General features: G+C 38.5%; 1 protein-coding gene across 1 annotated transcript; it reads left to right on the forward strand.

The window, feature by feature from the left end:
- The first annotated feature begins 411 nt into the window (after nt 1–411).
- LOC139732685 (uncharacterized) lies at nt 412–7298 on the forward strand. Its single transcript, XM_071643540.1, has 6 exons — nt 412–521; nt 1292–1537; nt 2058–2142; nt 3004–3754; nt 5865–5937; nt 7123–7298. The coding sequence occupies exons 1-6, from the start codon at nt 420–422 to the stop codon at nt 7222–7224; spliced, it is 1359 nt and encodes a 452-aa protein (XP_071499641.1). The 5' UTR covers nt 412–419; the 3' UTR covers nt 7225–7298.
- Nucleotides 7299–15177: the final 7879 nt, after the last annotated feature.

Below are 15177 nucleotides of genomic sequence, written 5' to 3' on the forward strand. Positions count from 1 at the left end.
TGGTAACAATGCATTTATGTTTGCGTTGACATCTATTCGCGAAAAACAACATCTTGCGAAAATGTCTATGACCTCCTCATTCACAAAAATATCTGTACGCGAAAAAAATAGCTTATGCAGTACTACTACATGTAGTTTACACACACATCTACACATGCACACACGAAGGAAATTCTGCAAAAACAAAATGCCTTGAATATTTAGGTGGTAGATGATATCAGTAAACTCAGTCGTCCTGCTCACCCCTCAGTACTTCAGTTTCTTTATGACTCTAAATTCATTTATCCCTGTCATATCTTCCCCTAACAGCAGCTCTTTTCACGCAACAGGAGCTTCAGATGTCAGAAAGTACGCACTCAAGCTTCTTGCTGGACCAGTCACCTCCTTCATAGTTCTTTGTGCATGTACCAGGGCTTGTGATGGACTTTGGAAACTTTGATGATGATCTCTTTGCTAAAGAGAGACCAAAAACCAAGAAGACTCCTCAGTCTGACTACAAGCCAAGGGACATTACACCTCAGGTTTATTCACTTATGCATAACAGGATTTATTAATTTATTTCATTTGGTGTACATGGTCATACAGACTATAGATAGGACTTGAAGGCAACTTATTATTTGGTATCTAAACATATTTCCTTCTTTATATCTGCTGAGCAGAACCTTAAAACGGTTAGTTGTATTGAGATGATGCCTAAAAAGACTGATCTGAAATAAGATAATAAAGTGCTGATAACTGAGCTTGGGAGTTGAGTTTCATCCTGGAATTTGTATTGTGTTGTGTAGCATGGTCTCGGGTGTCAGATTGTGATAAGTTGAAGAGTCCTCACTCTTACAGTTTCCCAAAACATTTTGGTGATTGTAGAAGGAGTAGAACACTTTACTATTACTGTTATTTGAAGAAAACCAGGCAATCTCTTCAAAAGTTATGAATTCAATTTAAAAAAAAAATTAAATTCATGTCCCTTTGGCACTGGATTTAAGGCTACAAGAACCATGTATGATGTCACAGTAATGGAGTGATATAGGAAAATATAATGAGAATTTTTTTAAAAGGGCATTTTTAGTAGGATTAATACCAATATCAAGCATGGGACACAATTCTTATTGATCTTAATTTCCGTTTTATGTCAGATCTAAAACATAAAAGATGATTGGAACTCACAAAGAAATTTTGACTGGGTAATATATGTTTGAAATGTACACATATGTCATCCAACTGTCGAAGAGATTACCAGTGTTACACCAAGCCTGCATCTCCTACTCAATGTCTGCCATCTTTCTCCTGGCAGTGGTTCCTTGATGAGCAAGCACCAGTGCGTGATGACCCCGCAGAGCAAATGCAGCTCTTCATCCACCGAGGTGACCACCACTACTACCTCGGTGCGTGGGGGGCAGCAGGGGATGCCTACGCCAGAGCTTTGGAGCATGTCGCCCCTAACAACCCCACCATGAGACGTCTCCTCCTGGAGTGTCTGGCCCGATGTCAACATCGGGATGGGGACCACAAGGTTGCCGTGGAGACCGGAAAGAGATTGGTGAGCCATGTATGATTACTTGCAGTTAAGAGATGCATGCGTACATAACACTTTGCAGAATAGTGATTATTGAACTTTGAGCTGAAGTCCTTGGATACAAGGTATGCATGTATAGAAGATTGTATTCACAGTTGCAAAGTCCAGGTAGGTATCAAATCATTTATGTGTTTGTTTACTAACTTCTGTTTCTGTGAATGGGGAGATTGATTCAACACTCATTACTGTACAGGGTTTTCTGTTGCATTGTTAAAATTTGCATTATTGTGGTTCCTACATGTTGTTTCTACAAAATAAAGTGGATAACCTTTAAGTGTGTCTGAGGCTGACTTGCTATGCAATAGCATCAAATGATGTCAACAATATTCACAGCATTGGACTTTAGCACAGCAGCTGAAAATAGTGTGCTTGAGGGTGAAAATAAGCTGGTTAATCACAATGGGATATCACTGTGAGAACATGGCACATTTATTTTATCAATTTTGTTTTGTTTTGTTTTGTTTTATGCTTTTCCTTGATTCAGCTGGCAGAATCCACCAGCGAGGATCAGCTGTTTGGAGCACATAGCCTTCTGTCATTGCTATGTCAGGCTGCAAGAGATGACATTGGTGAGAGTGACATGAGAAGCTACAGTCAGCCTTGCCTAAGTCAAATCCACAGGGACTGGAGAAAACCCTTGACTTCCGTGAATTTTGGCTTACACAATAGAATTACCGTACATCCATTCAGGGTAAAATTTTTCTTCAACTAAGCCCACTTTTTGACTTTTGTGAGGTCGACTCAGGCGAGGATGACTGAATTTCCTTCAAGTCAAAACCTGTTGAACCATGTTATAAAGTTAAGGAGGATTGCAGTATCCCAAAGGCAATACTTCAAGTCCAATTGCTGCTCGAAGCAATTATTTTGTACAGTCCCCTCACCCCACTCTGTCTCTGATGACCTATCAGGGAAAATGTGATGATTTCTGTGTTCACAGCTCAATGTAATCCTGGAAACAAGCCAGAACGGGCGAAACCAAGTTTGACATTTCAGGGAACTTTTTCGCTGGAAACTTGATCATGTAACTGGCAAAGAGGTATCTTCTGTGTCTCATATGATTTTTATCACAAGAATGTGCAACCACATATTCTTTGGAAGACCATAATTCTTACCTGTTTGACTGCCTGGGTAATCCCTTAACAGTTTCACGATGGGGCATTTGCAGTGTCTTCAGACTATCTTGTATCTTATGGAGCTACATTGATACTAGTACCTCCATGCTACTACACATTGCTCCCATAAACTTCTTTTGACAAAAATGTGACAATATTTCTGCAAGGTCTGTCCATAGAATTCATATGGCTTGAATGAGCTAGATTTAGAGTCTGCCATGTGACTGTAGATGCCATTAATCATCAGAATACCTAGCCTTGAGCTGTAATGTCAGTTATCTTAATGATTCCCTTTCTCACTGTCCTTTCTTATCATAGGTGTGATAAACAGCCTTAAGTTTTGCCTAGCTGTGCGGCCATCCAGTGTTCAGCATCAGATCCAATTGGCAAAGGCCTACCTCAGGCTAGCTTCTAGCGCAGATCGTTGCCAGCTACGTTCTGATCATGCCAAAGTCTTGCCTTCAGAGCAACCGAGAAATCTAGCGATGAATGGCTTGGAACCAGCCTGCAAGACACTGACAAACTCTGAAGACGCTTACAGGCCTCAAGCTGTATGTGATCAACAAAATATGAATGCTGTTGTAGATGGAGCAAGCTCCACTTATGCACCTTTCAGACACCAGTCTCCATCTACTGGTCAGCCTGCTTCTCCTGAAATGAAGAGGTCGTCTCCAAAGCATGCATACTGTCATGGAAATCCAAGTGGTAGTGATATTCAAGAAAGAACGCAAAAGGTTCCAACAGGATGTGACCATGCTTTAACTCCAGCAGTAAACTCAAATGCCAGCCACAGCAAACCTGCGGATGGACCAGCCCATGGGACTGTGCCTGGCAATGTGAAATTAGAAGCTTTGGCTGATGCTGCATCAGGTGGTGTAGGGGGATGCTCACTGCCAGACAGTGAGTCAGTTGCCATAGCAACCATACAGTCCTTGTCTTTGAAGGATGAGGGTGGGACAGAGAGATGCCCTCCATGGTTGGAGTCTGGAGAACGCTTCCTCTCGTTGGAGGATGGGGGAACATCCAAGAGACTAATACTAGAAGCTGCTGCATGTCTTGTGAGAGCTCAGTGAGTTGTTATCCATACTCAGTTCGAAATTTCATGGAATCTTCCTCATTTATTTATAAATCTCCTTGATCATGTGGTATATGAAATATCAATGTGTATTCTAAATTATGTTAAGACATTGTAATGCAAGCACCAAGTAATATAGTCATTGCACAATAAGTTATTTTTCTTATGCCATATTGGTTTTAAAACATTTTAGGCACTTTATAGTTGATTGACACTGTAGTGATGGTCCAAGATTAAAAAATTTGCAAACATTTCTGACTAACGTGCATATAATGGTCGATAAGTGAAAAAAATACCCAAGCCTACAAAATTTGTTTTAAACTTATGATGCTTCTGTCAAGATATTTGTGATAAAAATTCACCATACAGTGCACTCCTGATATAACAAACACAGTAATAATGAAATTTTGGATGCAACGAAGTAAAACTCAGGGCCCAAAATTATCAGCTAGATATCTTCATACACTTTATTTGTTTAGATGTAACAAAATTCTGATATAACGAAAAAAAAAACAAAACTGCCGGTCCCAAGAACTTTGTTATATCGGGTGTCGTCTGTACTAATGAATTAACTAAATAGCACGGTACTTGCTATGATGAAATTGGGTACGGTATGGTAAATCATGTCATTCACAAATTTTCACATCTTACCGATGACTTCACAACTTTCCACCTTATGCTCTCATGGGCTTTGCTCTCATTGTTCTTTGCAAACTTGTCAGTGGCATTTTTCTTTTCCTTGCTTCTTGGTTTGGCTTGTGTTGCTAGTTTTATGCAGTTAGTGTTCATTTTCATATTTAACCCTAAAAAGACTGGGGGGGGGGGCCTAAAAGGCCCCCTCCCTCGACATTTCGCGCGATTACTCAGCAACACGCAATGCTCTCGCCGCGATGCTCTATGACTTTTTTCTTTCGAGTTTCCCGCACATTTTGACACCAAATTTGTGATGCCCGGGGGTACGGTTCTGAAGTTACATAACTTTTTGTACATGCACGTGAGACCGAAAATGGCTCAAAAATGTGATTTTGTGTACAAAGTCAATACAAATTGAGTTTTATCACATGGTTCATATAAATATGCTTATTTTTACTCTCAATGGCTAAAATCAATTTGTTTTAGTAGTATTATGCTTCAAAAAGGGTCTGCCACAAATTTTGCTGAAAAAAACAACAAAAACAAAAGGTCGAAAAAACAAAGAAATACATAAGAAATTCATAAAACAATAAAATGAATAAGAAATTAATTTTGATACCAAATTTTTTTTCAAGTACATTTGCTAAGAATGCTACAAAGAATATCTAGACCAAAAATGAGCACTTTTGGAGCTTTATTTACTGATTAAGATAAAAAAGTCTGATTTCTTGCATAAATTAGCATAATTAATCAAAATAAAATAAAAGAAGACTATTTTGGGAAATTTAAATATACGATCTTGTAGATTACATTGCACACTACCATTGTGCAAATTTCCGCGGCGATCGCGTGATCCACGGCCGAGATCTTAAGGGGGGGCCCTTTAGGCCCCCCCCCCCCCCCCCCCCCAGTCTTTCGAGCTACCAAAATAGCCCAGTCTTTTTAGGGTTAAGTTTAGTCAAATCTTCATTTTTGCACAATATCAGACACACTGAATAAATGTATCAATGATACACTTTGTATCTCTCTTCCATGTATGTTTGTTTGTTTGTTTGGTTGTTGTTGTTTTTTGGTGGTTTTTTTTAGACAAGGTAAGTATGTACCTTTTCCCTCACAGAGTTCAGAAAGGTCCTACTTTAGTATCAGTAGGCCAACAAATGATGATTTCTGCATTGTATGTGAGCAAAGTCACTGTCACATTACCAAGCAGCAATTTGAATGTCGGGTGGGGGAGTAATCTTATACCACCTTTTGAGTCATCATTGTTGCACACACACACATACACACAAATACACACCCAAATATGTGCACAATATATTTGTTTACATGTGTAATGACCATGATATTCATTGCATGTACAGTTTGTAAATTATCCTCTTGCCTTGTACTGGGATGTGCTTGGGGTAAGTTTTTTGATCCTCCATGCCCTTTTTTAATTCTGTAATGTGTAATGCTTCTGACCCACTTTCAGATTACTCCTAAAGTCTGTACAAAGCATCGCCATATCATTTGCAAAGAAGAGGAACTCTGAGCTTCTAGCAGAGGTAAGCAGCGCTGGAACTGTAGATTGGTCTTTTGAATTGGTATACACTATTCTCAGTAACCACATAGCAACAAGAATATATTGAACCAAAGAACAAAAGGATTTGTTATTCTAAAGACTGTTTCAATTGAAATAATGCAAATCTGCTATCAATATCATGCATTTTCAAATAAAGTCTGTCTCATTCATGGAGTGTCAAATGTAAATGAAATTGATAATAATAATAACAATAATAACAATAATGATAAAAATACTGATAGCAATAATGATAGAAATGATTATTATTATTATTATCAAATGTTAAGTTACAGATTAGGGTATTCGCGAGATTATAAGACAGAATTTCAAGTCGATCTATGAATACTAGTACTTTAGCGTTCAATGTGCAATAAAAGCGTACATTGACACATCGCACATTCATAACCGGAAGTTTACATCCCAAGAATTAAAGGTAAAAAAATTAGAGCGCTACATGCATTCAGATTTGGAGAGCCATATGCGATAGGGAGAATTTCCAACCCTTTACAAACTCATCACTTTCAACTCTGATAACTTTTGAAAAAGACGATGCTGCTGCTGTGAAAGTTAAGATTGTGTTGAATTGAATGTGCTTTATACAGTGTGCAAAATTTCAGCCTAATCTGATAATCCCTTCATTGAGGGGGATCTAAATGGAGTTGTACATCCTGTTTTTTATCCCATACATTGCACAGAGCACAGTTTGTTGTAATTAAGCACTTGAATAGACCTTGAACTTTAACGCCTCTTTTCTCATCAATCACTTTTCCAGAGTGTGAACTTTCTGAAGTCCATATGTACTGAATTTAATACGTCATTTCAAAGCTTAGAGTCTACTCTTTCAGAATCTGCCTGTAAATAAAAATCTGTGTCTGGCGACTTTTTGGTGGTTTTGTGGTGCAGGGTCACATAATATTGAATTTTTTTTTTAGCCAATCAGGATTTCCCGACAATGTCATGAGTGGTTGAATTTACGATCATGGAGTACTGTACTGAATGGAGAAATGTATGTATGTGCTTTGCATTTGTGTCAAGAAAAGTGTTGTTAATTTTTCAAATAGCGCCCGACTTGCGAAATTCGCAAACATAAAAAGCTCTCGAAATATATGGTGTCAACAGTAGTCTCCAGTTCATTTACAGGATGTCATGTGTGCTTTGTCCAATACAGGTGGAACAATTACTTGACTCGCTGCCACTCGATCGGTGTGTGCTCCAGGAAATCTGTGATCAGACAGCAGAAAGTCTTCCAGGGAAGGGAACTGGCAAATGACAGTCAGCCAACAGACGTCATCTGTGTCTCATCAAATCAATGCTGGATTGTAGTAGGCTGGAGTAGGCACTGAACTGAGGGATGTGTGTGTTTGTCAGTCTGGAGGCTGCAGACAAGATGAGATTCTCAACTAAAGCCTTTGGCAAGTTTAAATGCCTCAAGCTTGGACCAATGTACTCTTTTCCCCTTGTTCCTGTAACATACCTGCCAATATGGAACTGCAAAAAAAAAAAAATTAGGATTTGGGGAACACTGGACAATGCTAGGGAGCAAAGCATCTAAGCCTGCAAGAACATATCGACCAAAAAGGGGGGGGGGGTGAGGTTGTTATTCCCCGCTCACAGCAAGGAGCTTAGCATTTTTTAAGATGAAATTGTTATATTTTGCAGGGTTTTAATTTTCACAAATTTTTGGAGTTGGATGCTATTCAAAAATGTTATGCGCAAAAATATTTTCTCTGATCCCGTCATGAATGCTACATGCACACATACATTTCCCCACCCATTGTTGTACCCCACAATCAATGTTGGGAGGCCCCAATTTGGGTAATATTAGACTCCCTAAATATATATTTGAATGGCACATAATATAGCAAGTATTTTCACTTATTTTCAAAGCAGCCTTTATGTATACAATCAGTACCAAATAATTGCAGTGAAATCAATCTTACCAAATACATGGCCCATAGTCTTAAGATCACAAGCCAGATGATGTGGCCTGCTTGGCCTGTTTATTATGTACAATATGTCTGTAGAACGAGTCATAGAATGGCATAGTGTGCCTGTTGCAGCCATCAATGGTCATCTTCCTTGTCATCAGGTCTCCAAGGTCACCGTATACAACCTGGACAGACTTTCACAAGACTGAAGATTTGTTCACTGGTTCTTTGCATTTGTTGGTTGGCTTTAACTTTCATTTTTGCCACATCGTTGTACACCAGGTTTAGGGCACACTGTTTGTTCTCCCCCCTCCTTTCACTCATGCTGTTGCTATTTAACTATTTTCCTATTCTTTTCCCTTGTGTTGTTCCTTATCTTGTTTGATGTAGCCTCCCTATTCATCTTTATCCTTTATTAAACAGGTTGCCCCCTATGATCCTTGGGATCATCACTGGCCCACCTCTGCCTTTTGTCTGCTCACCCCCCTCGGCTTAATCCCCTTCCCTTTACCTGTTTGGTTCCCTGCTTTTGGCTCCCTGCTTTTGACTTTTAACCCTCCCCTTTTGTTTTCATTGTTCTGTGTCCCTAGCCCTCCTTACACTGGGCTTGTTGTGTGCAGTTCATATCTGTGATTTGCTTCCACTACACGTTTGTCCCTTCACCTCTCTAGAACATTCTGCTAGGATCGAAAGCTCAGGCCCTTTTTGACTCCACTTCTGCATCTTGAAGAACTTCCTCCTTGATTGGGTAGGATTTGAACATGTAGGTGTGAGCTGCAAGATAATGGCTGCAGAAACTGATGTACATGGTAGAGGTGTTTTTATGTCACACTGTTGTTCATGTTCCCTTGAAAATGTTCTTACTGTCCAGCTAACAAACAATTCATCATCACACTTTTGATTGCATTCACTTGTGAAGTCAACTTCATACACTTTGGAATGTGAAGCTAGCACTTCAGGTTTCGCAAACCTAATGGAGGAGCACCTGAAGTTGAAATCACAGGACATTGCGAAAATGCAGGTGAAAACAGTGGATACACAGTTCATCCTTCTGATGAAGTAGCACATTGCTCCTTTCTTCAAATAGTGGAATTGTCTTTTTCAAAAGCAAAAAGTAATGTCTGACATGGTGATATCACTTTTAAGGCTTAAAAGTAGAATCAAGTGTCTTTGTTGGTGGAGAACTAGCATTAGCATTGTGCCTTTTGGGAGATGGCTTTTTAAGTAATCTTGAAGGTCTATTCGGATGGATGAAATGCATTTCCATATGTTATTGAGCTTAGTTTGTTTGAAGCACAACTACTGGTAGTCATTTTCTTCACAGTTTTTACTGCCATTGTTTACTTCTCTAGAAAAAAAAAATGAGTTTACAAAGAATGAGTTACTTGCCAAACAAAAATGTGGACCTACAGTTCCTGAACTAGCAGGAGTACTCAAACGAGACCTTGCCTGTCCTTCCTTGTTCTGAGCAGAACCTGATTCTACTGATGGAGCAGCCACCTGTGTCCCAAGTCCAATACTGAACTTTGCTGCATCCCTGACAAATACAGGTACTTGTACTTTGTTGAAGCGTTAAGTACAGGTGTAGATTCCATAGTAATGTGCCATACACTGCGTTCAGATGATCCCCTGCTTCGCGGGGAGTGTCCCTTTTGCCAGGACTTTCCCCATCAATCCCATCGTGTGAAAGCTAGGCGGGGGACTGACCTTGATCTCTCGCGCAGCTGTTTTCCTCAGAAGTGCGCATGCTCAAAATGTGGTGGCAAAGTAGGCAATCAGGCACTCTACACATTGCTATCATATAAATTTGCAATTGCGCGCGCTACGGTGCCACGTACGGTGACCTAACACACAGCTGAAACCACCAGCCGTGATTTTGTCCCCCTTTCAGCGGGGGATTTCAATGCATGTGTGGACGGTCGACTGTAAAACTCTCCAAACTGCCCCCACAAAGTGGGGGATCATCTGAACATAGGGTAAGTCATACATACAGGTATTGTGTACATCTTCACAGGTTTACCTTCTTGGCTTACCTCTGCCCTATGCTGCTGGCTGACCAGGGCCCCATTTCATAAAAACAGTTGCTATGATAGCAACTCCTGCTGCACATGGCAAGTGTCATAGTATTGATAAGAATTCTGATACCTGGTTGGCTGTTGCTACGACAAGTTGCTATTCTAGCCAGAGTTGCTATCCTAGAAACATATTTTGGGAAATGGGAACCCAGATAAGATTTCTGGCTGTTAGAATAGTCCTTGTTATTGAGATTTACATAACGCCTGAAGAGATCCTTGTCATTTGATTGGTTGTTTGACATTGATCATTCGGCCCATTTCACTATGACGTCATCATCCGTGCAATTGTGGCTCCATTTACCGTGCAATTTTGGATCCATACGATTTGGTCTATTGCATGCCCGCTGAGAGCCCGGCACACACGCATGTAAAACACCTGCGTTTGCAGTGTGTGTAGTATGCGACCGCGCGCTAGAAGCTTGCATTTGCAGTGTGTGTATGCGACAGCGTGCTAGCGTAAAGCGCTCAGTGAGCACTCTCGTGATCTCAGATTCTCTCTTTGTTTCTGAATTAATAAAATATGAAATGACAAGGATCTATTTTAGGCGTTATATAAAACAAATAATAGATGTTTTTCATTAGTGCGATGGACAGAATATTTCATTCGGTGAAAGATGAAATGTTTGATCCATTCAACTCGGCTGCGTCTCGTTGAATGGATCATTTCATCTTTCACCTTATGAAATATTCTGTCCATTGCACTCATAAACATTCATTATTTGTACAACATTGTATTACATGCATGAAATATGCATTGTCAGTTTATTTTTTTTAACCCCCCCCCCCCCATCATGATTATGCAATCAACCCATCTTTTCGTTGGAGACATTCTTGATTCAGTTGATTAAGTCTACCGGTATTTTGTATACTTGATTCTTCTTTGAAAATAAGAAATTCCCCATTGACTCCTAGTGACTGTTTATACAAGGATGCACAAATATGTACAGTCAACCCTGCCTAAGTTTTTATTTACTTGAACTGAAGAAATGGCTTGACTAAGAAAAAAAATTGACTTATGAGGGATAAAAATCAATAGGATATAAAGAGAAGAGGACTTGAAAAGACCTTTGACTTAAGCGATTATTCAACTTATGCGAGGTCAACTTAAGCAAGGTTGACTATATTACAGAGATCCCGAAAGTGCTAAACTTTGTGTGTTCTAAATGAGGAAAATCCTGATTTTGACACAAATTTTGAACAAAATCCAAAATAAAAATTATTTAACAAGACTCAGATGAATGTTTGCTTTTATGGCTGGTTTCATTTTAGTACATGTGTGGGTATGTGAATGTTTGTGTGTGCTGAAATACATAATGCAGTTCTAAAAATCTCTGACAACAGGAAGGAAAAAATGATAAAAGTAACATTTCGATATTTTCCAGATTTATTTGTCATAATTGGTTACAAGAATAAGGCATATTGACAAAAATAATTGTATCAAATCTTTTATATGGTAAACTGTTGTTTGTACAAGGATAGTACATGTATATCTGCATCTATACATTTGTTGTTGCAGAATATACTTTGCTCTCTTTTCCTACAAAATTGCATGAAAATATTGCTTTAATTAAAGAACATAATCTCTCAGAACTATAGTGACATTTCATATCTTGGTGTACAATTATATTACATAATTTACAAATTATTTTACACACATTAAGTACTCAGAGTGATGCACACTTAACTTTTTGACTTTGGTAAGAATTAGTGAGAAAGAGAGACAGAGACGGGAAAATAAAGAGGAGAGGAAAAGATTCAGAACTTGAAGTGGCTGACAAAACAGGTTTCAACAGACCTTGGAACAGAGGCACAAAACATGTAAAGCCAAGATAAAAATGTTGACATGCGGTACAATGCTTTCAACATGAGATGAAAAAAGAAAATCGGTAAACTCTGCTTAAATTGAATTTTCCTGGGACTGAGGAAGAAACCTTATGAAAAACAACAGAAAATAAATGAATAGGACTGGCAAAATATTTTTGACTTAGACGATGTTCGACTTAGGCAACTTCAACTTATGTAGAGTCTACTGTACCATAACACAAAATTAATGTGATGGTATACAGGTACCTGTACAATGATTATACAACTGTTTCACAAAGAGAATGCAGTTTGACACAGTCTTGCAAGTCAATGGTTTACAAAACCATGGTATATTGTTTGTTTCTATCTATCTGCCACAACTCGTCTCTCTCCTTGGCCCGCATTCATGACGGTGGTACAATTGAAACCATGGTTAGAGCCATGGACAATTTGTATGGAGCGCCAAGTGTCACATGGCCTGTTTCATTACAAAATGGTCATTTCGTCGATGAAATGACTGATTTCGTGACGAAATAGGCCATGCAACACTTGGCACTCCATACAAATTGTCCATGGTTTAAAACACGGTGAATTCGGGCCCTTATGTTTCCCTTGAAAATCTGAGCTGCATAGTCCTGTATGCAATCAGATATTCTTGACACTATATACAATGCTAGAAAAAAAATGGGGTTGAAATAAGCTCAAGATGCTTCCAACAATAGAATATTTTACAAGTGATTGGGTTTTACAGATTTTCTTGATTATGGCAGTATCATTCACAATATGTTCATATACTGGAATATGTTTTTAATACATTTTTTAAACATCACACAGCTCCTGTCAGCAGCACTCAACATTCTTTTTTTCTTTCTTGGCTTGAGCCACTGCAATGTTCACAAGTGTCACTAAATTTCTATTTATTCATTTGTTTATTTATTCATTTTCATAGTTTTGTAAGGACTGATTCTGATATACGTATTGGCTTTTTTCAGACACCAAGTAAATAGTGGTCGTGAATCAAAAGTACCATAAAAATGACATCCAAACTTATTGCATAAGACATCAAATATGTATTAGTGTTCTGCATTGTATTGGACAGTGCATTCTTTTTATTTTCTTTCTTTTTTTTCAAATACTGGTCTATCTTCTTATTATGTCACTTATCAGTAACTCTACTGAAAGGCACTAAATTCAGGAGCAAATAAAACCTACAGGTTAAAAAATACAAATCTACGATAAAAATGACATCATCTGAATGTATCTTACATGGACATAATATACATTTGTACTACACAATTTTGAATGTCTAAAACTACACAAGAACCTGCTCAACTGTACATCATTGGATGGACACTAAAATCATCAAAATCTTATCAAAAATGCACAATGAGTTATTGATTGCATAAAAACAAATACCAGTAATTATCCAAACTGTGACAGTGGTAAGTAGGTGATGCCATTCTGACTAGCTAACAAACTACAACATCAACATCCAACTGCAGTTATAAGATAATCTTTAAAATCAACACCACAGTACATTAAATTAAAAAACAAACAAAAACAAACAAACAAACAGAATGCACTTCAAAATAATACATGATATTTCTGTACACCTGCACCTGCACAATGTAAGAGACAACAAACAGGACATGGGCACAGGGACTTTATGAATGAAATATTAATAGTACACTTCCTTTCGGTTAAACAATCAAGTTTCAATATGTCTTGAAGGAGAAGAAAAAGAAGTACTGCTACATGTAAGTCCTCCTCCAACATGTATGAGTGCAAACATACCCACAATCCTCGGTGACAACTGAAGTAACTCCATATTACAGGTCTGCCAACATTGCCTAACATCCAAATCAGGGAGATTCCACACAGTAATCACGAAGATATCTGTGTGTTACATGCATTCCAATGGGCGAAAATAATTCCCAAATCGGGGAGATTTTAATATTCTCTTATTCAGACATGAACAGATTTTTATATTTTCAGGGAGTCTCCTGCAGAATCAGGGAGACGTGGCAGCTCTGATATCATTCACCTTATTGAGGCGGAATTTCATTATAACCATGTTCATTATAATGGGAGTGCACTGTACATGTGTATATACTGTAAAACACGATATATTCGCGGCATGAATATTTTGTGAATTGGAGCTGACGGCCTTTCTCGCAGCATGAAATTTTCGCGACTTGCCTCGGGCATCCAATGCATATTGTGTGGGCAAAAATTTTCGCGTGCATTTTAATTGTGCGAATGTTGCCGCTCGCGAAATTCGCGATATTAAAATGCACGCGAAACATTTCTTGTTTTACAGTAAGCATGTAGCTATTGGCAAAGTGTCATGTACGCTCAGTCACACACTTGCACAGTAGAATGTAGACAGGATAGAAATTACTTAACTCTATAGCTCTTGCCAATGATTTCTTAGGAGTATTACAAATAAAAAAAGAATGGATGGAATGAAATTGATCCAGAAGGAATTGGGTAGATTCACTGTCATAATCTACATTTGTAAGCTGCCATAAGGAGCATCTGCCTGTCACAGATGAATGCATCAAAAGGTGAAACCGCATACGGGCAGAATACCTATATGTATTGTTTCATACATAACACATTCTTGTGTTACTCATGTTCCAGCTTTCAAATACATGTATTGACAATCAAATGAGAGAAGAACACTAGTTTCATGGTTTGCACGCATTAAAATGACACAATTAAAGATAAAAATGTGCATTTTACCTAGGTACAAAACAAATGACTAAAATAATGATCATAAATATTAGCCATCTGGAATGCAGACAAGTACACATTTGGACCATTTACAATATTACAGTTTGGAGCTTCACCAGGTGAAGACGAGTCCTGAGTATAATCAGGCAGGTGTCTATGGGAAATTTATGTTGTAGCAAAATCAGTCCGTCCTCAACGGGTCAAAAACAAACAAGCAAAAAATTGAGAAACAAGTGGCCTATGATCATGATGCTCTGAGCATTACATGGAACTGTCAAGCTCAGTAATTTGGTTTATACTCTGAACTTGACGCTGGCACAAGAAATTATGAAAAGGAAGCAGTCAGGGGTTAGGGGTCATGGGTCAATTGTCCCAGGGCTACTAGTGGACTGCTTGCCTGACTGTCCAAAGAGTGCTTGAATATGCTGCAATGTAGAACAGCCTCTCATATCCATGGATGTCTTGAACCTGAGAAATGGGATTCAGCTGACAGTATTCAGTAGACTCTTGATTTCATACAGAATACAACTACATCATATTCTTTTTTTTTCTTTCATACACTGTAAGTAGAGCAATTTTTCTGGTTCAAGTAGCTATTGCGTCCCCTGTACAGTCTATATACAGTAATGTGCTAAGTAAATTGAAAGAAAGTAAATGACGATCAACTCTAGAGCTTTTAAA

This window comes from Diadema antillarum, unplaced genomic scaffold (genome assembly GCF_040938485.1).
Source record: "Diadema antillarum isolate AM-2024a unplaced genomic scaffold, OU_Dant_1.0 seq00000442_RagTag, whole genome shotgun sequence".
NCBI classification, from domain to species: domain Eukaryota; kingdom Metazoa; phylum Echinodermata; class Echinoidea; order Diadematoida; family Diadematidae; genus Diadema; species Diadema antillarum.

Excerpts from the sequence above, each read along its gene's own strand:
- LOC139732685 (XM_071643540.1), top strand. The coding sequence starts at position 420 with ATGGACTTTGGAAACTTTGATGATGATCTCTTTGCTAAAGAGAGACCA. Across the intron at positions 2,143-3,003 it reads GGCTGCAAGAGATGACATTG|GTGTGATAAACAGCCTTAAG; the intron begins GTGAGAGTGACA and ends TTCTTATCATAG. Across the intron at positions 5,938-7,122 it reads ACTCTGAGCTTCTAGCAGAG|GTGGAACAATTACTTGACTC; the intron begins GTAAGCAGCGCT and ends TGTCCAATACAG.